The sequence below is a fragment of the Excalfactoria chinensis genome, chromosome 1 (genome assembly GCF_039878825.1).
Source record: "Excalfactoria chinensis isolate bCotChi1 chromosome 1, bCotChi1.hap2, whole genome shotgun sequence".
Lineage (NCBI taxonomy): Eukaryota > Metazoa > Chordata > Aves > Galliformes > Phasianidae > Excalfactoria > Excalfactoria chinensis.
Window position 1 is genome coordinate 129,355,698 of NC_092825.1, and position 25,524 is coordinate 129,381,221.

At 44.1% G+C, this 25,524-nt stretch overlaps 1 protein-coding gene across 3 annotated transcripts in view; it reads left to right on the plus strand.

The window, feature by feature from the left end:
* The window catches only part of SH3RF3 (SH3 domain containing ring finger 3), a 236,959-nt gene that overhangs the window by 177,882 nt on the left and 33,553 nt on the right, over positions 1-25,524 (plus strand). For all 3 annotated transcript variants that reach the window (XM_072347454.1, XM_072347435.1, XM_072347445.1), the window contains exons 5-8: positions 10,318-10,418; positions 13,739-13,909; positions 17,511-17,767; positions 21,205-21,509. In XM_072347454.1, the coding sequence (XP_072203555.1) occupies positions 10,318-10,418; positions 13,739-13,909; positions 17,511-17,767; positions 21,205-21,509 (834 nt within the window). The remainder of the gene's footprint in view (positions 1-10,317; positions 10,419-13,738; positions 13,910-17,510; positions 17,768-21,204; positions 21,510-25,524) is intronic.

Genomic DNA, 25,524 nt, shown 5'->3' on the forward strand with positions numbered 1-25,524 from the left:
CCAAGATGTACTGGGACATCTGCGACTCAGTGCAAGCTCTAGATGGGAGTGAGGGTCCCAGGCTCATCAAGTAAATGACACCCAGGTTTTTGGCACTCAGAGTGACACATTTGGACTTTGCAGAGATGTGACAGTCTGTGGCTTTTCTGTTCTTGTACTAGTTGAAGAGAAAAGCGTGCACACGCTTTGCCAGAGTCATGTGAAGGCTCAATCTAAGCACAGTACAAAAATTAGACCAAAAAGTAGAAAGTGCTTTAATTACCCTCCCTTGCTTTGGCACAACAACTGGTGTGCAAAGCCCTACTCATTTCACAGGCTGTTGTGGTGTCTGGATGCATGTGACTGGGGCCAAGAAGGAATCAGTGTTCCCCATAGGAGCTTTAAATGCATGCTGAAGGGAGGTTTGCTGGGTCCTTCACACCGAGAGAAGAGCATGAAATCTGTGTCATGGTGAGAGGCACAGCTAGGGCTGGAGTGCAGTGAAGCCAGCCCAGTGGGGACAGGCAGACACAGGGACAGTGCTGTAGCTCCAGTTCTTCTGCCTCAGGACTCAGATCAGGCAGGCAGGTAAGGCAGCTGGGGACAAGCCTCTATCACTGCTGGCCAAAGTGGTCTTAGCCAAAACCCAGAGAGGGGAAGAAGAGTCTTGCTTGCTGATTTCAGTCTTGATGAAAAGAGGTTCATCAAATCATGAAGGTTGGAAAAGACCTCTAAGGTCATCTGGTCCAACCTACAATGCATCCCCACCATGTCCTCATAACCACGTCCCTCAGTGCCATATCCACACATTTACTTGAATATCTCCAGGGATGGAGACTCCACCATGTTCCTGGGAAGCCTGTGCTACTGCATCACCGCTTCTTCTGAGAAGAAATTTTTCCAGACATCCAACCTGAACCTCCCCTGGTGCAACTAGAGGCCATTCCCTCTCATCCTGTCTCTGTTACGTAGGAGAAGATGCTAGTCCCCACCTCACCACAACTTCATCTGCTTCCAGCCCTCTTAGAGAGGTCTGCAGAGAGCTCAGAATCTGCCTCTTACAAAATGAGCATTTAAATTGGGCATCTATATTTATGTACCTATTAAATCCATAATTTTGGTGGTTGCATTTTAAATCAAAACGTCAGAAACGCAGCTCCTTTTCTGCTATCTGCTGAGACCTGACAGCACTCCGAAACAATTAACGATGCTGCAGCCTCAGACAGGAGATCGACTCTGAATTTTTATTTTATTCAAGCGTAGCTGAATGCCAGCCAAAACAGCACAAACAGCGGACCTCGGCACAGCCAAATTGAGGTGTTTGGAGCAGCAAGAGTCTTGTTTTCAGACTGTTTGGTTCTTGAAGGCATTTGACGTTTTTAAGGTGAGACGTCCTGTGTGTCTCATTAGGGATCTGACATGCTGACAACCCATGGGCTGGCTGTTCTGCTGGAGGGTTGCTGCCACCAAACCGCACTGAGCTCAGCCATGGGAAGCAGGGTCACTCTCTCCTTCCTCCCTTGCGGATGGACCTGTCTGTCCTGCAAGTCATCCTCACTGTCCTCTCTATATAACCATCTCAGGCCCCTGCTAACCTGCAGCAGCAAATTTGGCCGAAGTATATTTTTTAATAGGGGACACAGCAAATTTCCAGTTTCAGTGCTGGCTGTCAAGCAAACTTATGCCTTTCATCCTTAGATTCTAAATTTGGGTTACTATATCTTTAAATAACATCCTTGAAATTTTCAGACACTTCAACTGCTTGTTTAAATTCATCTCCACATGAAAAGAAATAGAGGATTTTTGTTCAGTTTAGTAACTACATAGCAGGATCAGTGATGAGCAGGAAGGGAGGGTCTGCCTTTTTTACAAGTTTGACATGCATTTTTCCCAATTAACCTATCCATTGAACAAGCATAATTCCCCATCCCTGGAGGTGCTCAAGGCCAGGTTGGATGGGGCTCTGGGCAGCCTGAGCTGGTGGGGGCAGCCCTGCCCACAGCAGGGAGTGGGGCAGAGTGGGCTGTGAGGTCCCTTCCAACCCAAACCGTGCTGTGATTCTGTGATTCTATTAATTCATTCCCAGAAGCTCTTGAATAGCATCAGCTGCTCCACATTGGGCAACTGGCCAGTGCCTGGTGGAACGGCCTTCCAAAAAATAGTGTCCATTTCCCTATAGACCAGAGGCATTTCCATCTGGGTCACTTGCTTTCTTTCTGCAAACTGGAGAGGAAACAGAGATGTTAACGGCTGTAGGAACCTAAAATCGAGGTGCACATTTCAGATATTTCAGTAAATGCTCAATGTATTGCACCCCTTAAAAGTTATGTCATGCATGGTACCATATTCCTGTGGTTTTTGTTGGTATTTGTGAATTGAAACCAGACTTTCATGCAGAGTTGACATGTTTTCTGTTTTTATGAGTTGTTAGGCTATAATAAACCTTCTGCTTCTCCAGGAGTGCACAAATCTCTGCATCTTGAGCGCTGACATTCAGACCATAGTGTGAAATCTTAGGCTCTGAAAGCATTTTTATTAAAGCATTTATTAATTCCATAATTGCAGTCTACAGGCTTTTGTTAACACATTCATTGTTCTTTAAGCAATACTTAGTCAACTGCTCCCGAATACACAAGATGCATTTTGGGAGTCTAAAAGATATATTCATTGACTGCCCTCCTAGGGATGCTCAAAAGCGGGATCAACTTCAGACCACCTCAGAAGGATAAAACAGTGACTGGGAAAGCACAGTAGTCAAGATACAAAGAATTTATTTTCAAAGGGGCAATGCTGGGATTTTCATTTTGCTTGCAGCCAAATTTGTTCTGTGCTTTTTGTTGCATGCCAAGTGTCACTCATTGAACATGAGACCTCCATCTGAAAGGTGATAGCATCAGTGCATTGTGCAGAATGCCCCATCATGGGTTTTTATTGAAGTTGTGAAATGCCTGTGATGGAACAGAAGCTGAATTAGGCTATGGGCGCAGAGGAGCTGCTCGTAACCGAGACTCCCAAGAGAGCAGGAAAGGTCCCCCCCAGACAGCAATCATGCCTAGGCCTCAGGTGGCTCGTCCTGCTTCCATTTGCACCCCTTATGAATTATTCATCCCTGCTGTTTGGAAGGGTCAGAGGTCAGTAACACACCAAACACCCTGGTTTTCGGCAGAAAACACTTCACGTGAATAATGAAGTGTGGCTGTGTGCGCACCAGGACAGCAGCTGAGAGGGGAAGAAAGGATGCTCCTTGCAGGAGGAACTTGTGCGCGCATTTCGAACAACTCATCACTATGCACAGGAAATCCGCTTGTGTCTGTGGGTGTCAGAATGGGCTCCTAACTGGAGGCCACATGTTCAGGAAAAGCTGAGAACAATGTCTTGCACGTTCCCAATCCCGAGCAGCAACAACATTTGAAATGAAAAATCTTCCTTGGAGTGTCTCCCTGTATAAATCATTTGGAAGTGTGACTCCTTATCAGTTACTTAGAAATGCTGAATTTTAGCTGAGAAAATGTAATAGCAGAACTCCGATTGAGCCTTGGCTGATAGCCTAAATGTGCTGGCCATGAGCAGCATACAGATTATGTTTAAAATCCAGAAACTATGAACCTTGAATTTTCAAGTGCCTAACAGGCTCTGAGAAAAGAAGAGAAAGTCATGTATTCTTCAGCTTTGGTCTGGAGTCCAAATTGTATTCAGCTTGCTCTGCTGTTGGCTGCAGATGACAAAGGAATGGACATCCAGTAATGAGATTTAGACAGCTGAAACAAGTGGCAGTCATCTCAAGGGGCTGCGCTGGTCAGAATGGCAAGAGAAGTAATATTAGTTGGTCTGACCTGTGTTCCTGTTATTTGGATCCACATATGTCATAAATGCGGTGTAAGACTTTGCTGTAGTCTAACCTACGTTGTTTCCTAGTTTTCGTATTGTCCCAGTTCTACTATGAATTGCTTCCAACTGGAGCCAAGCATTGCCTATTTGTTGCATCTCCATTTTAAATTACAAGAATTCTTGTTGGAGGTTGGAAGCAACTTAGTTTTTTAAGCAGAAGTTCAGGCAGGCATGCAAAGTGTATTTTGTATGCTACTAATAGGTCTTAAAATATACTCCGTATATTGGGATATGTTACATTATTTGTCAAAATGACTGCAAATGAGACACATGAGCTGACAAAATCTATGGACTGATTACATAAGCTACTGAGGATCCAGGTCAAAGCACAGTTCCCTACCAGCACGAGGCAGTGTCGTCTCTTTATCCTGTAATTTGTCTCATCATGAATACGTTTTCAAACATTTTTCAGGAACCACAAAATCTAATTTTTGACTGAATCGAAGCAGAGAAGGCTGAGCTTTAGAAGAGCTTTTATTCAACTGTGCATGAAATCCTCTTGCCTGTAAAACAAAAACAAGTTTGCTTTTCTTTCCAGCTACTCCTCAGGGTACTAACCCAAAAACACTTTACCGCTCAAATCATTTTTGCACAGGGGTAATCCCGAGGCTTCATGCTGCCTGCCAGTCAGCTGCTGATTTGGAAGACTCAAGAGCAAGCGAGGCTCTCTCTCTTGGTATTTGCACTACCCCACAAAGCACTGTCCGTCTGACACACTCCATGTGCACATGCATGACATTTGAGCAGAACTGACCACAGAGTGTATTTTCTCTTCTTGTTTGTGTGGGATTTTTGTTTGCTTGTTTACCACTACCATCTCTCTGGAGAAGAACTTACTACGGGAGCCATTGCACAGCATCCTGATAAGCTTGTTGTTCAATTATCAAGAGGATAATTATGAATTTGGGATTAAATTAACATCTTTTAGAGGTCAAGCCTTCACTTTTATCTTTCCTGTCTTTCTGTCTTTGAATTTTTTATGTTGCTTGATCCCAAAATTGTGAGAACCTATTTGCTGTAAAACCATTTAGAGCCCCAGGGAGGAGAGCTAGACACCAGTGCTCAGTGCTGGAAAGGTTACTCTAAGAGAAAACGAGACTGAATAAAATATAATTCTCTTGGTGCTCATCCGCATAATGCTTAATTAGGCCTCAAGTTGGGGAACTGAGAAGCTGCAAACTAGGATAATCAGCCCTCTTACGGATGGTGATGTCGGAGGAACATTTGGAAGAAGGTGGCAAAAAATGTTTGGTTTTTTCTCTCCAATTCACAACCATCTTTAGACTGCAGTGTGTTGGAAGCTCCAGGAATTACATCTGTGTGATTTCTCCAGCTCTCTTCATAACACAGTGACCTATTCATGGGAGAAACGCTCTAGGATGTTTGAGTATTAGGAGCCAAAAATTAATCAGGGCCACAGGATGGTGCGATATTCAGCCTGACCGCTATCCACAGCCATAGATATACATTGTAAGAACACCTCCGTAAATACTGGATTTCATAAATTTAGCTCCAGTTTTTTGCAGGAAGAAACTGGAAATTTATGCAGCTATTTATGCAGCTGCAGCTGCCATTGTTCATGGATATATTGTTATTTTTTACACACATACCATTAGGGAAGAAAAAGTCTTACTTCAGAGTTGGAAAGTCCGTTTCAGCTCCTGCTGTGGTAATTAGCATTTGATGAGGCTACTTGGTCTTACGTATAACACGTTCCATCAATACTTGGTGGCACCACCGTGCATTAAGTGCTTATACATTATTTCTGGGAACATTAAGGCCCAGAGTGATTGCCACAGTCATTGTTTTATGGAGTCAAGTGAATTAGAGAAATGAGTCACAGGAATCTTAAAGACCATTAGCCTATTTTTGTGGTATTTCCAGAGGACAGTACATCAGCCTATGTGAGTTGAATGTTTGAATGTTTTTCTCTTATTATAAAGCAATACTAAAGAGAAATTTTAAGTAAGCTGTAAATATGCATTCAAGACATTAAAAGAAATTTCCCTGTGAATTAATGAATGTGATAAGTGCCCTGTGGTGAGACAGAGCTGGATTTGCTTTGAAGTCAAAATAGCAATTTCTGGTTGGTGATTTTCTTGATGATAGAACATTCACCTGATAGCAGCAGCAATTATTTTTTCCATGAAGGCTGCTGCAACCTGCAATATCCCTGTACCCTGTTCCTACTTTTATCATCGTCTTCATGGCTTCTATTCCCCTCCAAGACCGAGTCCTGTGCTTTTACAAGACACTTCCCTAATCCCTGCAGGCACTGCGTCTTTTCAAATTAAACAACAAACATGGCCTCAAAGTACTAGTGGGAATCTAAAGTGAATCTACAAGGGAGAGAAAAAGGATAGTTTATGCTAGACGTCCAGAGTACTAATCCTTCTGCTTTCACAGAGGTGTGGATAGGAGGAGAGAAAGGGAATGAATTTGAAATGAACTTCCAGCCCAGATGAGCAGTTATTACCTTTAATTTCCTGATCTCTGTGGGCTTGTCGGTAACGTTTTGCCTGTCTGGTTGTTTTTAAATATATGTCAGAGCTGACACAAGAGGCAACAACATCTCAGTAGTGTATTATTTACTCAGGAGTATATGCTATGAACGGTAATAGAACCGTATCATTACATATACATTAAAGCGTGATTTGTTTTGATGCTCCTGTAGTTCTCTTGTAAATAACACTTATCAGCTGGAGGAGGAATGAGACCCATCTGAGCTCAGGCATGTCACAGTAGCTTTTGTGAGAGCTGCACTATTCATTCTCATCAGGAAATGTTGACCCTCAGGCTGCACAGTCATCTGGAAACTTCAGTTTTGTCAGCTAGCTGTGGGTCTCTTTGTTTTGGATGTGACCCAAACAGTGCCTGGTGCCATCATTTATTTAAGTGACTAAAAACTGCACTGAGTCAGATGGAAGTTCTACTCAACATTTAGAGTTCCAGGGTACAGTGGCATAACTCTGCAGCACGTCATACAACCACAGAATGATCGAGGTTGGAACAGACCTTCAAGATAACCAAGTGCAGCCACCAAGCTGAGACCCATCACTAAGCCATGCCTCTTAGTGCTCTGCACATCTCTTAAGTGCCACCAGGGATGGGGTCTCCATCATCTCCCTGGGCAGTCCTTTCCAATGCCTGACCATCATCTCTGTGAAGAAATAATTCCTGACATCCAATCAAAACTTCCCCTAAAGACACAGGTGACCATTGCCTTACATCTTGTCATTTATCACCTGAGAAGAAACTGACACCTGCCTTGCTTCAGCCTCCTTTCAGGCACTTGTAGAGAATGATAAGGTCTTCCCTGAGCCCCCTCTTCTCCATACTAAACAATCCTAGTCCTATCAACAGCTCCTCCTAAGCCTTGCTTTCTAGTCTCTGCATTGGACACAAAGGAGCAAGGATTGGTGTAGAGGTATCTGGAGGTGGTCCTCAGCGTGCCCCTGTGCAGGCAGCTAGGCCAGTCTGTCCTGGAGCAGAGAAGAGCACTTGCTGTTGAGTTGGGGATTTGCATCATGGTGAGTCCATCTGGAGGATGCCAGATGGAAGGGAATGAGTCAGTTGTGTAGTAGCCTAAGTACCTGGGGTGAACATTGGCAGGGTCTAACTGAGAAAGCTGCACACCATCACTAGGTAGATGTCCTCCTAATGAGGAGTGTGATTACACAGCAGGCCTTGTCTGGAAGCTCAGTGGCCAAGCATTTAAAGGCATTAGAGGCTCATAAGGATACAGAGGGCCACTAAAAGGCATTTTCAGAAATGAGTTCTATTACTTAGGTTGCATTAAAATCTGTGGGAATCGGTGAGAAATACTTCTTAGTGCCTCTCTGAGCAAACTCTGTGAGATGCCTGTTTTTATCAGTGCCTCTTAAAAACCTGACTGTGAGAGACATCTCCTCTCAGTGAGGCTTAGTGACAGCGAGCAGCAGAGGTACAGGAAGGACGAGTATCCCAATGCTGCAGTGTTGGGGCCTCCTCCGTGTAATGTCTGTACATTAGGCCATTAGAAAGGATGGATGAGTACACAGACTTCCCAAAGGTTATCCAATAAAGAACAAAAAATCAGAGTGTTGTCTCAGATTCCCATTCCTGTGAATGGGGAATGGGAATGCCTCTGTTTAGTACCTTGTTCCTTAGATCATGATAATGAAAGTACAACCTGGCTGTAGGGCTATAGGAAGGAGGAAAACAGTCCTGCTGCCTTCTGTGTGCTCCAGGAGAGCTGCCAGTGCAGCTGCAGAGACCTGCATAAAACTATGGAAAGGGGAAGCAGAAAGTTAAGCTTTTAGCGAAGGTAATCAAAAGTGTAGGGACATAATAGCTGAGTCTCTCACAATAGTCAGTGTCTGCTAATCTTCTCAAATTATTATCTTTCAAAACAATCTTGCAGCGTTGTATCTTGTAATATGAGCTAACTAGTTATTAATGAAACAGAGAATGGGAAGCCTGAAAGAGGGGGCTTAGAAAGCCTTCACCAACTGTGTCAGGGGCTGTAAATGCAAAGCAGTGAACTTTCAGGCACGTAGCAGCAATCAGGCAGCCACTGAGAGAACTCATCACAGAGCATGGGGTGCATGGAGCTGCTGAGAACAGTACTTGTCTGAAAGGCAACGCCAAGACACGAACAGATGAGCTGGATTCAGCGCTGTAGAAGGCCATTGGGTCCCGCAGAGTAAAACTTGATGCTGAGAAGCTGGGACGTAGGCAGACTGGCAAGAACTCCATCGTGTCAAAGCCTGCAGGGGGGAGCAGCTATAGAAAAACTGAACCATAATCAGGAAGCAGGCACTGATTTAGAGTTCAGATGCATATGATACTAAGCTGAGCAAAGCGGCAAAAATGAACAGTTTGTAGAGTCCAAGGTAGCAGCACCAGATGCAGCGGTATTACAGTAACAGACAACAGGCAAGAAACCTGAAAACAGGCAAAAATCAAATGGATAGAAAACACGCAGGGCTATGCAGACTTCTTCAATTTGGTCAAGGGAGGAAAGGAACGATGATAATTATGTTTTAATCCCTAGGACTGTATGCTAGCACAAGCATAATAACAAATAGAAAGAATCTGGGCTCGTGTTTCCAGCAATGATGTTGCGGTAGCCACCACCTTCAGCAAAAACGAGCAAATGGCTGGTGCTAACACAGCTGCTCTGGGGTTGAGCAGAGGTGTGCAGAGAGAGGGCTGCATGATCTAAGGGGAGGATAGTACATCTCTTGGAGGCAGCTCCTGCAGCTCCCACAAGACACACGCTGGTGGCACAACGTGAAGAAGTTTGCTCCAGATGATTTCTCAGCTGGGTAAAATGTGTACTCTGTCTCTCTGCCCAGCATCCTCCTCATTAACAAGCTCGAAACAAGTGAGGGATGATGCCCCAGCTATGCCTACATTTTTGGGTGGGTTGTTACTACCTCACTGATGTGACAGGCAGAATTAATAGAGCCTTAGCTGCAGAACTGGAAAGAATACTTACTTTTACACATAAGGCTAAGAGCTGCCTGGAATCTTCCTTGTTTGAATGTGCAGCCAGAAAGTGGGGAAGTAATGAGAAAAAGGAGATGTACTTGTCACTACAACTTCATGATTGAGTGCGGATGTTGGTGAGAGAGGAGACAGCTTGCTGCCTGTTGCCAAAAGCTGGGGAGTCACAGAGCAGAGTCTTCATATTTCACTGCTTGATTTCTTAATGATATTATGTTAATATTCAGCAAAGCAATATAAATTAGCAATGAGATATCAAGACATGACACTGTAATAATTATGTGGGCTTCTCTGGAATGAGGTGACCTTGAAATCCTTTAATTAAGTAGCAATGTGTGTCTTGGTTTAGTTCAGTGTCATTTGTAAGTGCAAAGAAATGTCTCTGTGTTTCTGTTCCTAAAATAGACCAAAATTTACTGTTTGTTAGATAGTATTTGGAAAGAAAAATGCTGCACTGGAGGTCTGTGTACCGCTCAGAATCTTTGCTGCGTGGAAGAGGCTCTGTCTGGATCTGCATTTTGTATATAAATCTTGGATTCGTAGATCCATTTTACAGATGGATGTGCATCCAGCGTTTGGCTGGACTTAGTAAAATATCTTTTTCTCAGGTAAACTATTGCACATCCCACGTCTAGCTCTGCCATATATATGAAGCAAAGATCTGTTGCTGCGTGTCAAGCTGATTTTAGAGAGCAGTCAAGTAGTTTTGTTTCCTAAAAGTTAAGGTTTGCACACGGATTACATCTGAATTTCTCTGACACGTACATAGAAATGCAGCTAATAAGCTAATATCCCCTCTGTCGGAAACGTGCTTCTAGAATGTGTTAAGGCTAGAAGGTTTTTTAGTGCAGCATTATGAAAGTAGAAAGTCTGTGAATTGAGAAATGATGTGCCTTCATTTCTGTTTCAGGTAACGGTGAGCTTCAGCCTTAATCCTTGCATGTTCTTGTCTATTTTCAGGATTCCTCCTCGATTGGAACGGCCACGGTGGCTGGTCCCAGGACAAGTGCAATAATTGGAGATCAGGGAATACCACCGAAGGTCCAGCTTCCCCTCAATATGTAAGCAGCCAGCTCGTCTCACTCACTTCTTACTCTTTGTATCCAATCATGTGCATGTGTGCATGTGTTTGAAATCTACACGCATGAATCTCAGATCAGAAGCACTGAAAAGAGAGATAAACACAGTTTCTTACACAACTCAGCCTCTGATGAAGGTGAAAAATGAATCATGAGAAGCAAGACTTCCCTTTCTGTGTGAGCCCTTTTAGACTCCTGGTATATTTATTACAGCTACATGAATCACCGTTAAGGAAATTGAATGCCTCTCAACTAGGGAAAATCTTCCTTCTTCATTCAGCTAAAGCTCTGTGAAAGATGTAGTCCCAGGTAATCAAGCATCTGGTACATTGATCATTAACCAGAAAAAGATGACCCATTTGCATTTTTTTCCATCAACAAAGGCATCAAACAAACATATAAAGTGCAAGGGTATCGTGGGCATGTGAGCTTGTTATATAGCGTGTGGAAAAACAGAAAATTGACTAGGTACAGAACAAAATGATAGCCTTTGTTCAAACAAATCTCTTCCAGTCCAACTGGCTTATTTGTTACCTGTATAGTCAAACTTCTGAACCCTTTCCTCTGATCGCACATGCTTCATGTAAGCAGTAGAACTATATAGACACATACACACGCGTACCAGTATTTTAGTTTAGATGTTTTGTTTTTCTTTTTAATGGGTAAAATAATGTCTGAATTCAGAAATTATCTTTTAAAATAATATAGGAAATCTGCTTTAGGAAGAATGGTGAAATTGGAGCAGAGCAAAGAAGAAGTTGTTCTTGGGTACCACTGTAGGGCCTGCACACCTGTGGGGTACTACACGTCACTGGGTACCCCACAGAGAGGTCACATCATCACCCTACAGACACCCAGTTGAAGCGTGTGTGACACACCGCAGAGCAAAAGTTTATTTCAAATGGTGCCACAATCAGCAGTATTTCTGATATTTAGTTGCTGAATCAGGCCAATTCCTAGTTCTATGGCAGTGCCTCTGCCCTTGTGCCTCAGCAGCCCTCCCCTGCTCCCTTCCATTCTTGCCATCTCTCCTGAGAAGCAGCCTCATCGTCCATTCAGACATTTTGCATTGACAATCCAAGCTCTGGTCAAAGAGTTAACATTATCTGAAGGCTGTACTAGACTTGGGGAAGCACAGCACTAGACAGGGCTGTGGGAGTTTTGCACTATAACTGGACTCACAGATTGTTCTCGCAGGCCAAGACTGTGAGCCGCGTGCTCTTTCTTGGACATTTTTAGGGAACCAAGCTGGGAGAGTTTGCAAAGGAGAATAGAAAGAAACTCATAGGAGAGGTGGAGACAGATGCAAAAGAAAGCAGCTTATAATCCACATTAGGGCATTTTTCTCTGAACCTTCTTCCAGCATCTCAACCTGTAAATTACATTATTAGGTGTAGTCCTTTGGGAAAGGGGCTTAGTGACCGTGACCATCTAAAACGTTCTGTCCTTGACCCCTAATTTACCCCTAGCTCCTGAACATGAGCCAAATTTAACCAGTGATTTTAAAAGGAGAAGTTGAAGCCACACTTTTTGCTCCCTCAAGTGAATGCAGTTCTCAACACTTTGAGTTATGTCCTTGCAGGGCTCTGTGCTGAAGGATTAGCACTGAAGCATGTAACCTTATTTCATGTCAGGGTGATATGCTTTAATGTTCTGCAGTTCAGATGTAGCCTCATGTTTTTCTTCAGGTGAACAACAGCAGATCTGCTCAGGACCACCTAATTATATAGACCTAAGCAAAAAATGTGCAGGATGGTTTCTTCCATCTGTTGATTAGTGAAATACAGTTTCTGATTAGGTCTTTGTACCCCATGCACGTGGTAAATATGGCCAGGCACATCAGCCTAAGGATGCCCCAAGGAGCCGTTACCAAATATTTCATATCCTGCTCATTACTGCTGTTTATTTACTGCCTTCAGAATCAAAATAAGGAAATCTGCTGGTGACATAAGGGAGTAGAATCAGGAAAACTAACAGGATTTATTCAGCAATTGTATTTCCTAGAAAGCAAATGTAAAAAGTCATGTGTCATTTTTATTGGCTGCAAGTCTAAAATCACAGTGGTTATAGTTTTCATTATTTCTCTGGTTTGCAACTGTAAGTTGGGCAGCAAACCTCTTCTCACCCACCCCTGAGCCTAAATGCATTCTGCTGCACTTTGTAGTGTAAATGCACTTCCCATAAGTGTTTCCCCATTTGTCCTAATCTCTCTGTACCTGTCAAACACAAAGACAAAAGAAAACCCAAAACTCAATGTACAACCTTGATCAAGAATCACCAGAAATCCCATTATGCATTTGTATAAAGGTGACAGTACCAAAAAAGATTGGTGTTTACAAAGGAAGTGTTGTTCTGCATGTACATTCTTGCTATCCTATCCAGGCTTTCTGTTATTCCCCGTAGTGCGAGCAATCATTCTTAATTTTCAACAAGGATATCTCTAAGCAGAGATAATACCTTCAGGGACTTTATGTTGTAGTCATTTCACAACATTAGACACGTCCCCGAAGTAGCAGCGGAAGAACAAAAGAGAGATAAAAAGAAAGATTCTAAACAAAGGGAATAAATAAAAGCTGTAATTAAATAAATAAAAGACTCTATATACTGGGACTGGCATTAAATAAATTTGAGTATACTTGCATAGAAAACATCCACAACCACATTCTACCACTGAGCTGTGTCAGCCTCTGTCATTTTTTGCTTTTCCCACACTGTTCAAGTATTACCAAACTACATTAAAACAGTTCAGTGTGTTGTTTCTAAAACTACCCAGCATAAGTAGCTCAGAGAAAAGTGCAAGAAAAGCAGCCTTTAACATTTGTGAGGTAGCCTACCCATAAGAAAATCTTCTTCGGAGAATCCACAGTAGAGATGGCTCACACCCTGAGGCACAGGAATGTATGCTTCATCCAGATGTTAGACCTTGGGAAGCCTTCCTGCCTGGGTCCTGGTTGCACTGACTGCAACTGCTTCTTCTTCTGAGATTGCTACTAAATTCTTGAGCTGAGTGATGCTTTGTGGCAGTGTTTTGCTTCAGTTGCACCCCATGTGGGAAGTTTGCCTTGCTAATCTCTAAATTACCCCCTCCCTCTAATCTCATTTGCTATTCCCTTATTGTCTCAGCACACAGCTGATCTGTCTCTGCCATTCCTTGTTCCTTGTGCTGTAATGATGCCCTGTTCCAAACACCGCTTCAGAGCAGTGTATCTGCTCACCTTCTGCTCCACAGGGCTGGAGCTGAGTTGGGACAGGCGGTGGCTGATGTCAGCTGTGTGTTTTCTTTGTGTGACCTCTCCTTGCAGCTACCTGGCCCTGTATGCCTACAAACCCCAGAAGACTGATGAGCTGGAACTCCGCAAAGGCGAGATGTACCGAGTCATTGAGAAGTGCCAGGATGGCTGGTTCAAGGGGACATCTCTGAGGAGCGGCATGTCTGGGGTCTTCCCAGGAAACTATGTGACACCTGTTTCCAGGTGAGGACTGCCAGCCAAGGTGGAGGTGCCTGAGATAGGGTAGGAAGGATTCGGTGCCTGGAGAATGCTGAAAACAAGGTGGCTCTGCTTTTAAATCACGTTCCCCATACCTAAAATTTTCTAGTCCGTCCCGGACTTGAGTAATGTGACTTGCTGGTGCAGCATCAGTTTTCCACACTCTCAGAAGAGTTGCTTTAGGTGACAGCATTTACAACCCCCAATTTTACAGTCTGACATTCCCAGCTTTTATTATTGCACAGAAGGAAACAAAATATTCAGCAGGGTCTGCTATGACAGGACAAGGGAAGATGGTTTCAAACTAAAAGAGTGGGAGATTTAGATTAGATACAAAGAAAAAAAAAAAAGCTTTCTTTACAATAAGGATGGTGTGGCACTGGAATAAGTCAACCATGGAGGAGTGGATGCCCTTCCCTATGCACTAGACCTACACTTATATTAAATGAGGAGGTTGGTGGCCCTGTCTGTGGAAGGGGGATTGGAGATTCATGATCCTTGAGGTCCCTTCCAACCTGGGCTGTTCTGTGATTCCGTGATTCTACCCCTGGCAACACTCAAGGCCAGGCTTGACAGGGCTCTGAGCAACACAGTCAAGCTGTAGGTGTGGCATCCCCATTCACTGCTGGGGAGTTGGACTAGATGATCTTTAAAAGTTCCATCCAACTTCAGTGATTTTATGATTCTGCAATCTATTTGCTACTTATTTTGCATTGTTTCCTAACTACTGGTCATGTGGCAGGACTAAACAGAGCAAGGAATTCTTGTGGCTTGCTTTGTAGTAGCTCCTGACCTAGATTTAGTTTTTCTGAAATCAGAGCTTTTGGATCATTTAGGACAAGACTAACATTAGTGTTCAGAAGTGATAGAAGAGTTCAGCAAGTAATTTCATTTTAACTACCTGTTGCATGAGATGAGAAAAGGAAAGAGCAGCATGTATGGGGAGGAAAGCCATTTGTCAGAGTTAGGTATTGGAGAAGAGCAAATCAAAGTGTTTCTGATCCATAGCCTGCTTTGAGGTAGTCTGAAATGTGAGGAGAAAGTTCACAGGCGTCCCCAGCTGCTTTGCCACATATGCTCCTTGCAGACAAATGCTGCCACGTGTTTGCCCATCATTCCTTTAGAGCAACTCTGGGTTTGCAAATTGAGCTCATCTCACGCACTGTCATTGCATCCTCCTATAGGCACGCGATCCCCCCATCTTTTGTTTTTCTTCAGAGAAAGGTACTCCACCACTCAGAGAGTGCTGATCTTCAAAAACTGGTCCAGGTTTCTTCCATCTTCAGTTTATATGAAGTCTGTAATGTGTGATCTGGGCAAGAGCAAAATAAACAACATATGAGATGATGATGACTAAGCCTAATACAGTCCTAATACTTCATTTTAGCTAAAAAAATAAAAATAAATCATAACTTCATGGGGTCTTCACTGCTCATCAACCTAAATGTATTTACCTGATTTTATAGAGGCCCTCAGCAGCCTTCACTCCTTGTCTCTTCAGCTCTTAATTAGTAAAGCGATTCGTGCTGAAGTGTTGTTGATCTGAATCAGCAAGACTTTATTAAATGCAGCATGTCACAGCTAGAGCAAGACACAAAAGTGCTGAAGGGCAAAAGTCCTTTCCACAAAGCCCAAAAGCAGCTTTATGATTATATTTATGATCCTGTGCGCTAATTAAGTTCCTGTGTAAATCACTGTCAGCGAGAGCAGCAAGAAAAATCTGCTAGCAACAAAATACCTTATTTGCTGCACTTTAAACTTGCTTTGTTCCCCTTCATTTTGACAGCAAAGCAGAGGGTTAGATTCATACATGGTTTTCTGCCACTCCTTACAAAACGCAAGAAAAAGAAGTTGACCGTGAATTTAATAACAGTGAACTAGATTTACAAGCTGTCAGAGCACGTGTGAGGAAAGCAGGGTGAGAAAAGGGCAAGCCCCTTCAGGTAGACTGACAGACAAAGGGCAGCAGAGAAAATTTGCCATATCCAGCTTCCATCCAGCTCTACTGCAGTCACAAATTAAGTTTATGTGCCTGTTGGTGTATATTTGCCGAAAGGCAGCCCTCAGTGGACTATTAGGTGTCCTTTTCTGGCAAACCCAATCTAGCACAGATGGCCAAGCCAGCTCAAGCTGAACCTTGCTCCTACACTGCCAGCTTAAGGCAGATGACAGTCATGATTTCCAGCTGGTGGGGTTCCTAGTCTCTTCCTACCTGAAGTCTGACGAAAAGTGTCTGAAGCAAAATGTAATCCAAGTAAACCCTGTCTAGATTTTATATGACACCAACACTACAGTGCTGTTTTTCTTCCTGTGTTTTTCTTTTTTAATAGAAGGGGCAGAGGGGACAGCTGTTTTCTGAACCTTCTAACCATATCTCCCACCTGTCCTTTGGCCTCTCTATCAGAATTTCACTCATATTTGGCTTTTCCTCCCTCCAGTCTTTTCTTGGGGTTCCTTCCCCAGTCTGTCTTATCCTCTGGACTGCACCTGATTGTTCAGCATACTCCCTCTTAGTGCCTCTCCCACACAACTGCTTGGGACCCCAGTAGTTTTCCCAATCTCACCCCCATATGTTGGTCTTTTACTCTGTCTATTATATCCTCCTCTTTCTCTCACATCCGACAATGTCTTATTTCCAGTTCCTCCTTAATTTGTTCTGCATCATATCCCCCTTCGCTGCCCTTTGCTGGCGGAAGCCCTTGGCACATGGAGCAACCAAGGAAAGGAGGACAGCACAAAATACCTCTGTTTTGTAGCGTCTCCTGCTGGGAAATTAGTCAGCAACCTGAATAAGAAACTCAGCAAGATTTGCTGAGCAGCAGTCAGATTTGTCCATTGATGTCCTCCTTCCCTGGTCAAAGAGTTTCTAGCTCCATGGTAAGAGGAATGAGATGTGATTTAGATTGAACTCACTGCATGACCTCTTTCCTCCCTGTTGAGGTCTTCATGGTCATTCAGATGAGAGAAGAGTTATACATGCAGCTTAAGATAGCAGGAAAAGAGGGGCCAATTATTGTCTGAATTTCCTTCCCAGTAAGGGCAGCTACACTCTCTTGCCTTTTCTGTGTCCTTAGCAAGTCTAAGTTAGGGCTGGTTGCACAGGTAAGGTCGGAGCTCAGGCATGCCCACCCCTGGCAAGCCTGCTGCTTTTCAGTCACCTTTAGAAGCTACACACCAATTTGCTGCTTTCTGACTTGTTTCCCACCCATGAGGCTGTATGCAGGTTTGGTCCTAAGGAAGATCTCCAAGTCTGTTTTAATTATTGCTCCATCACTGCCTGTAAAATAGCTTCAGGCCCATAAAACAGTATTTGAGAGATAATTTCTTCTGTACTCAGATTTGCATTTTCAGTAGAAATTATATAGACGGAAGTGTAGCTTAAGAAAAAAAATGGTTGGAAAAGTTATCTTTTCTGTTTTCACCCCACACTTCTTCGCATGGGGTGAGGGGGTAAAAATGTCCTCTGGTTTACCTATTGTGTCCTGTAAGGGTACAAATACCCGAGGGAGTACCTTGTCGAGTAAGTGGGGATGCCCATCAGCATGGTGCCTGGTTGTCAATGTCCGTGATCTCCATCTCCTCACAGGGTGCCAGTGGGAGCCGGGCAGCCCAGGGCCAGCACAGCCGTGGGAGCTCAGGCCCCAAAAGGAGCCCCAGGATCCATCCACCCCGTCGGGGCTGTGCACGCCGCCGCCGCTGCCACCACAGCTGTCAGGCCAGCCGTCCCCATCACAACTCCTCAAACGCATCCCCAGCTACAGGCAGCCTCTCCGCAGCTGAACAACTGCCTGAGGTACTCAGCACAGCAGCCCTCCAGCCAGACCCGCAGCGCCATGCAGATGGGTACGTACGTGTTCCTGCGGGAGCCTCCACAGCCTCCCCAAGCTGCCCATTCCTGCAGCTTGCTTTCACCAGTTCCAGCACAGCTCCGCACGGAATAGAGTGTGCTTTATTTGCTTGTAATATTTATAGGCTTCTATTGATCTCTGGGAACCACGTTGTGTTTATCAGATTGTTCTGTTGCTACAGCTGAAATAGATTACAGTGTTTACAAATATTTATTCAATTTATCTGAGCGAAAGCAAGCACCCTGCATACTAAGGAGATTAGCAGTCCCAAGTGCGGTCGGCACGCTGACGGAGAAATACTGCCCATATCACAGAGCAAGGAACACACATCTTGAAATTAGGAAGCATTTCGTTGGGCCTCAGGGCTGAAAGGTATTTATTAGGCAGAAGGGGAACCGGTGTTAGTGATAGAGCAAGAGATCTGAAAAATACTGCCACCTTTTTGGAACAAGAATAAGAGCTTCTCACAACGGGGTGGCTCTGTTCTTTCTGGGTTTCCTTTTTGATGTATGGCACAATTTTCTGGAGCACAATTTATTTCCCCTTCCCTGATGTTAAGCAGCTCTGATGTTGAATAAAGTAAAAGTAAATCCTGTGGTGGAACTTCACAGAAGAATTTAAAACATTTTGTTTCTGGTATTTTATAGGGATGTGAGCCACGGTGTTTACAAAGGCAGATCAGCAAAGGCTGTGACTGTAGAAAACTGAGATCTTTGATAAAAATGAAGCAAACCCAAATGAGCAATATAGTGTAGTGCAAGTCACGGATTCATACCTTTTGAAGCCAGAAGGGACCACTGTGACCATCTAATCTCACTTCCTGCGCAGTCCAGGCCAAAGACAAGAAAATGTAATCAAATGCACGTGAATCTGAATCTGGAACTGAGCAAGCTCTTTCTGCTGAGCAAACATCAGCAGGACTTTAAATGCCAGCCGTGTCACACTGGGGGAGAACCTATTTATTCTCCTTTTGTGTAGTTTAAAGGGCTGCTGCTTTACGCTCAAGACGCACTGCTCCTGCAGTGCAAGGGCAGCAATGCCCCTTCTCGTGCAGCGCTTGCAGGGTGCTTAGGGAGAGTGTCTCTGGCAGCTCAGCTTCTGAGAGCTTCCCAGTGCCTTCTTTGCCCATGCGGACAGGCAGGTGGGCTCCCCTGAAGTATTTTTCTCCATAATGGATGTCCTGACTGATATATAGTGGACCACTGCCTCTCAAGAAGGTCTCTAAAGTCCTGCAGGACAGGGTAATGCACATTCCCTTTTCGAAAAGCCTTCCAGGAGAAGCAAGCTGGCACGGTATTCAAATCACGTTTTCTGTTGGCTTGCAATATGTATGAGTAACAAATCAATTTTGCACAAGGCCACTAATGTAGGAATACACCCAAAATGAAATATGAGTGGTGTAGAACAAAAATAGCCTTCAGTGAGCTTTGCTAATTAATAGCATGTTTGATGCAGCACAGTCCAGATCCAGAGATCCCAGAGCAAAGCCATGCATTGTAACAGTAAGAAGATGAAATTGCAGAAAAAAAACGTGGGAGCTTTGCTCACTGTTGATTTTTCTCAGGCCTTTTATTTTGCTGGTTTTCTTGCTTTCTTATTCCTTTGTGTTTATAAACACCGAGGACTATATGAAAGAATTAATGTACCTAATATTATTATCAAATTAGTCTTCCACATCCAGATACATACTGTGAAATTCCATTATAGTGCTTTTCCTTCAGGTTTAGGAAAGCCATTCCTCTCTGCAACCAGTAGTTCAAACTTGACCCTGCAAGCTTAACCATCCCAGTAAATTAGATTTCTAGCAGCTGAGATTGCTCATTACACAAGCTTCAAGCAGGAAAATCAGGAGATAATCAGTTCAAGATAACCAGTGGTGCTCTGGCTCTCCAGAAATGGATTGCACTTTCCAATACATGTTCTTGGTAATCCAGGGAGAAAGGAATTACTGATAATAACAGCCTTGAAGGAGTCTCTAATGACAACTTTTAGGCCCTTTCTCATGCTACATCTAAAATCACTGCAAGTTTAAGACCAGTTAATGATAGTTTTGTTGGTTTTCTATGAACAGTGTTAACAAAAAGAAATGTTGTAGGGTTAGAGAGTTCCTGCAAGGGAGAAACATGGAAACTTTAGAGGTGCTAATCTGATGATCTCTTGCCCATCAGGTCCAGCATTATATGGCATAAAGCTGAAGGATTAAATTTCCTTCCAACCTCATAAATACGCAGCTGGTATAGACAGTGTGACAAATGACACTCCTTGTCATTTTAATCCCTGGTAATGGGTGCTGTTGCTATCTATAGAAACAAAAAAATAGTGGTTTGAGTTGTTCTGCAATTGTTGCTTAGTTATAGATTCAGGGAAGTCCGATAGCTGCTTTTGGTCCTGCATTAAAATGTATCCTTCAGGTAAATTTGTAAGGAATCCACAGTTCAGGGCAATTGTCTTGGTTAAAGAAATTTGTCTTGTTGAAATAAAGCTTTTTGTTGGAAATGAGCATAATTCAGCTGGACTTCATCTGGAAAGCTGCAACAAGAGCAGGAGGGAAAGCAAAGTGAGTGCCCAGTGACTAGACTGTGTGCTTTCACATTCTGGGTAGATGCCCTGGCTAGCAGAACAGGTCACTGTTGAGAGGGTCAATATGTTGATGATCAGATGTTCAGATATTGCACTGGTGCAGAACTAAATCAGATTATGGAACCTTGAAATAATTTGTGAAATGGGTATTTGCCAGTCAGTTCTACTAGGGAATCATTTAGATGGGGGAATGTCTGAGTGTGTACTCAGCTTCTGCTCTGTACCTAACTGAAGTGTAAGTAGATTACACGTAAGCGATCAACCAATATGGAAGTCAAAGGAAACATCTTTGTGGGAAAGGACCTGGAGCTTTGTCACGTTTCTGAAACACGGGACATACAACAGGCTCACAGATCCCTGGAGAGGTGGCCTCAGAAGTGAGCTGTGGTTACCATTAAACAGCTGAGCACCAGTTCAGGTTCCTAGCAGTTACAGCCAGTGTGGGCTCATAAGGGCAAGCTAGACTAAAAGGCACTGCACAGTCTCTAAGGGACCTTGCTGGCAGAGATGAGGCTGATCTCAGAAAGTCTCTAGTGAATTCCTGCTTAATTTATCTTGCACAGCTCAGTCTTGTGCCGCTGATCTTTTTGTTAAGGCTGAAACAAGAGACCTCCATTTGTAATTGCCTTCTACAAGGTCATCATGGATCGTGCAGGCTAACCCTTTAGGCCCCATGCTTTATTGTCCCCTAGCATTTCAGGGATTCCTAGGATTTTGCCAAAAACACTTTCAGGCTCAGGTATCCTCAGTGCAGGCTAAGCGCTGTAGGTCTCCCACAGCCCCCAGCGTCCTTTTAGCACTGAGTCCGGCAGCACGGTGGGGACCTAACCATGCTCTGATCTCCCTTCACAGCTCACCCTCCAGTGCCAGCGCCAGAGCGTCCCACCGCCACGGTCTCACCACTGCGGACGCCCAGCTCACCCTCCCGCCTGCCGGCCACCACCATCCGGCCTCACTCTGCCATCTCCCCGCAGCATGGCCACCAGCCACCCACGCCGGGGGCCCGGCCCCTCATCCCCCTCACCTCTGCCGCAGCTGCCATCACACCACCCAACGTCAGCGCAGCCCACCTCAACGGCGAGGCAGGTGGTGGACCCCTGGGCAGCCCTGCTAGCCCCAGCGCTGCTGGAAAGGCCGAAGAGAGGAAAAACGAGAAGGTAAAGGCTGCTATTGTGGGCAGAAGTGGGTTTTAATCACCTGCAGTGCCTCGGGTTGTTTCCATGCTTTGTCTTTTCCCCACCCCTCCCTGGTACTGCTCCTATTTTGCCCTCTAGGATAAATGAGCAGTGCTGCTCTCCTGCTGAATGTGTCTATTTGTTCTGATAACCAGCATCCAGTTCTCACAGGTTTGTGGAAAGATATTGTAACAAGGTCCCAGGTCTCAAGAAGAAATGGCCAAGTCACAAGCAGTCTGCCAAGCAACATGGCAGAAATTACATCAGGTGACAGAGACCCACTAAAGCTGCCTGCGGAAACGTGCGAGCAATCGGAGCTCTTTTACTACTTTGCAAATATCTGGGTTTCTTGCATAAAATGCCATTGCTGTGGCACAGACAAGCAGGGAGAAGGGCATCAGAAGTGTCTCACTGCAGCACACAGCCCTGCAGGAGCCAGCCCTGGCAGCCATGCTTCTGGCTCTGATGCACCTGGCTGAGCAGAGCCAGCGTGGAGAGCTGCTCTCAGCACTCAGCCTTTTGGGTTTATGCTTTCACCAAATGTTTTCCTTGGGTTAACAGCTTCCATTTATCTGATGAGAGTTATCTCCATGCTGCCTAGCAGAGCCCACTGATGAAATGGCCTGTTGGAATCACACACCTGGTTTGTACTGCTGTAGGAAGAAGAGACAAAGAGGCTTGCTTTTCCTTTGGGCCTGTGAATATACCTTCTTGTATACCCCCCATGTTTGCATGTTGCTTCAGAGCTCTGTGTAGGAGCATATTTAATACTTCCTACAACTAGCATGCGATTATGTAGGCCCATGTGGGACACACCAAAATTTCCTATGCTTATTTGCGTTGAGTTTCTACATAAGATCCTGGTTAGCCGTTCCCAAATGGTTACACCTTTAAGCCCTGGCACAGGCTGCCCAGGGAGGGTGTGGAGTCACTGTCCCTTGAGGTGTTCCAGAACCATGTGGATGTGGTACTGGGGGACGTGGTCATTGGGTATGGTGGGGATGGCCTGGCAGTTGAACTAGATGATCTCAGAGGTCTTTTCCATCCTTAATGATTCTATGATTCTATACTGAATTTGAATGCAGGGAAGGAGAGTTAAGATTTTTGAGCTTCACAAAGAGAAGTAAATAATATACTGCCTCAATACGGTGAGCATTGCCAAAGATCAGTACAGTACCTGGGAAGTACTGGAGAGAAGTGATGTTAAATCTGCCATCTCTGAGTGTACATAGTGGTACAAAACTGTGCTCTACTGTGTTGAGCAATATGTTCCTGAATCTCCTCCATGTCATATTTCACTTTCATTTAAGGAAGGTCTGAACTAACGATGCTTCCTTTCCCTTTATAAATAATGACTGATGTTTGGCCAGTTAAATTGTGCTCCTACCCTCTGCATAATCCAAATCAAACCCAAATATCTCTTTGAAGCTGTTGAGAGCTTGGATAGCGCCAGACTAAAAGCCATGTTACTATTCAGAAAGGAATCTGTGAATCAAGAACTGGAGCCATATCTGGAACCACACTCAGTATTTCCAAAGTGAAGTCTGGTAGGGCAAATTTGGGGGTATACAGGGAGCAGCTATAACACTCGGAAGGAATATCTGTGGAGAGAGGTAATATATGTTATTGCTACACCTGTTAGGAGGAAAAAACAGACAAGGTTGAGCGGTGAAAAACAGGAGCAGGGACATGACTTGCAAACTGCCAGATAAGCCAAGACTGGAAGCAATTTGTCTGAGTTTAGTTTCATTATAATAATCAGTCAAGTACTTCAAGATGAAAGGAACGGAGGGGATGTTAGAAAGAGAAGTCATAATAAGGTCTTCAGCTCTACTGAACACAGGGTGGAAGAAATGCACAGGTAATTATCTCCTGAGAAAATGAGATTAGCAAGCAGTGTCTGAGGTAAATTGCAACATGCCATAAAATCAGCGTTGTTGTTGGATTCGGTGTTTTTGGGGGATCCAGTCATTTTCTGGATTTTAACTCTGACTTTTGTCTTTGCAGTTTCTTTTGTAGGATTCTATGGAGAGTGAGGGCTGAGAAATCAGAGGCAGAATGGCTGTATTGAGAAACCTTCTCCTGTTGTTAACTGAGATTTTCATTTGCACACAGATTGTCAGTGCGAGTTTCCTGTACTACAGAGTTCACGTAGTACGTGGGAAGAAGTGCATATTCTGGGATGGCCATGCTGAGGATCCACTGGATGTCATGGTTCTGTTGTAGAAGGTGTTTTCTGTGTGGGCCGTAAAGACAGTTTTTTTGCATTTATCACTCTAGCGCTGTCAAAGATACTGATCCTTGGGAAGTTTTCTTCAGATGACAAGATTAGAAAGGTTGGCTGGTTCCTTGAGACCAGGCTGAGAGAGTGGGAAAATGTATCTTAAGATATGATCCTCTACTAATTTATGTTTTACGAGTTCCATGCAGTGGTACCAAATATGACATCAAGGGGCAGCTGTTTAAAGAAGTCTGTATGTGCTACCAGGGTAGCTTGTTCCAAGACAGGATTGCTTTTACCTTGGGAACATCCTCGTTGAGTGTACTGCTGAGGCACTCACTGCTAATGCTTTTCTCTGTGCAAATACTTAATACACCAGTGATACTTCACCAGTTCCAGTTGGTGTGCAGCAGGCAGATGAAGCACATTCCAGGATTTCTCTAAAATCAGGGGAGTGTCACTCCAATTTTTACTCTTCTTTCCTCGTGATGTAAAAGCGAGCAACAGAAACAATCCCAAGAATTATGGTTTTCAGTTCAGTAGGAATGTTTTGCTTGCTTATCTTCTGCTGAAAGAAAATAAGAAATCCTTAGGTCTATTTTTTTGAGGTTTCTTTTTCTTCACTTCAGCTTATTTGTTTGAAAGTCTTCATCCGAATTTTCAAACTTGCAGGTGAAAGTTGGCACCTGTGTTCAGATGTATAATAGTGTCTGACTGTCACACTTGGGCTGACTTAAATGGGAGATGAACAAGAGGCAAAACATGGCCTTCATGCCTATCCGCACTCGTCAGTGTGCACTTATCCCAGGAGGATGCTGGTACCAGCCTCCTTCCCTGTGAGAGAGCAGTTTCAAAGCTGCTGGTGGTAGCTGAGGTAAGACCAAGCAATAGATAGTGTTTAAGTCCACTGTGCAACCATGCTGTTAAATCAAAGACATTTCAGGGCTGTATGGACTCGGTACCAAGCAACAGGAAAGGCAGCTCACGCAGAGGTAGAGCAGACACCACAGGAAAAACAAACAGGGACTGAATACAGACATCGTATGGCAGAAGTCAAGGAGGTAACATGCCCAGGGCAGCGCAGGAGAGAGGAGGGCAATAGCAGAGGTGGGGAGATGCAGCCAAGAAGCAGAGAAGGGCTGACAGTACAATCCCCAGTGACAAGGGCATGAGAGAGGTAGAAGAGAATGAAAATGGGGAACGGGCTGTTTGCTTGAGGGCTGTGGGTGGTGTCAGGAGCCCACTGAGCTCCAGCTTTGTTGTTTGCTCATAATGTCTGCTTGTGTAACCATCTGAAACTCAGAGAAATACCATTCCAATTCCTGAATTTTCTGAACATTCAAAAGCAAGGGATGGAGATCCCAGCTGTGGAATGGAAGCAAAGCCCTATATTTGGGGGGCTTTTTAGAGTCGAGAGTCCTGCTTTTTCAATCATGACAAGCACTGCACAAGTTCAGCTTATGGCTGAGAGGTTGTAATTACGGCATGACTACTGCTCTGACCTCAGCCAATTTTTGCTATAATAGTTTCTGCTGTACATAATCTGGGCCGATACTTAATACCTCAGATAAAACCACTTGTTTGAATGAATTAATGCATTTCTCATTAAATGTGTTCCTCATTACATTAATCAAATCAAGCAAATCATGCTGGGTGGTTAGACCACTGTAATTAAACTTTCTTTAAAATCCACTCATTTGGCTTTTGATGAGGATTTTGATTAAGCTCTTCCAAAATGTCTGGCCTGGTATCTGCTTAAGAGGAAAATAAGAACTT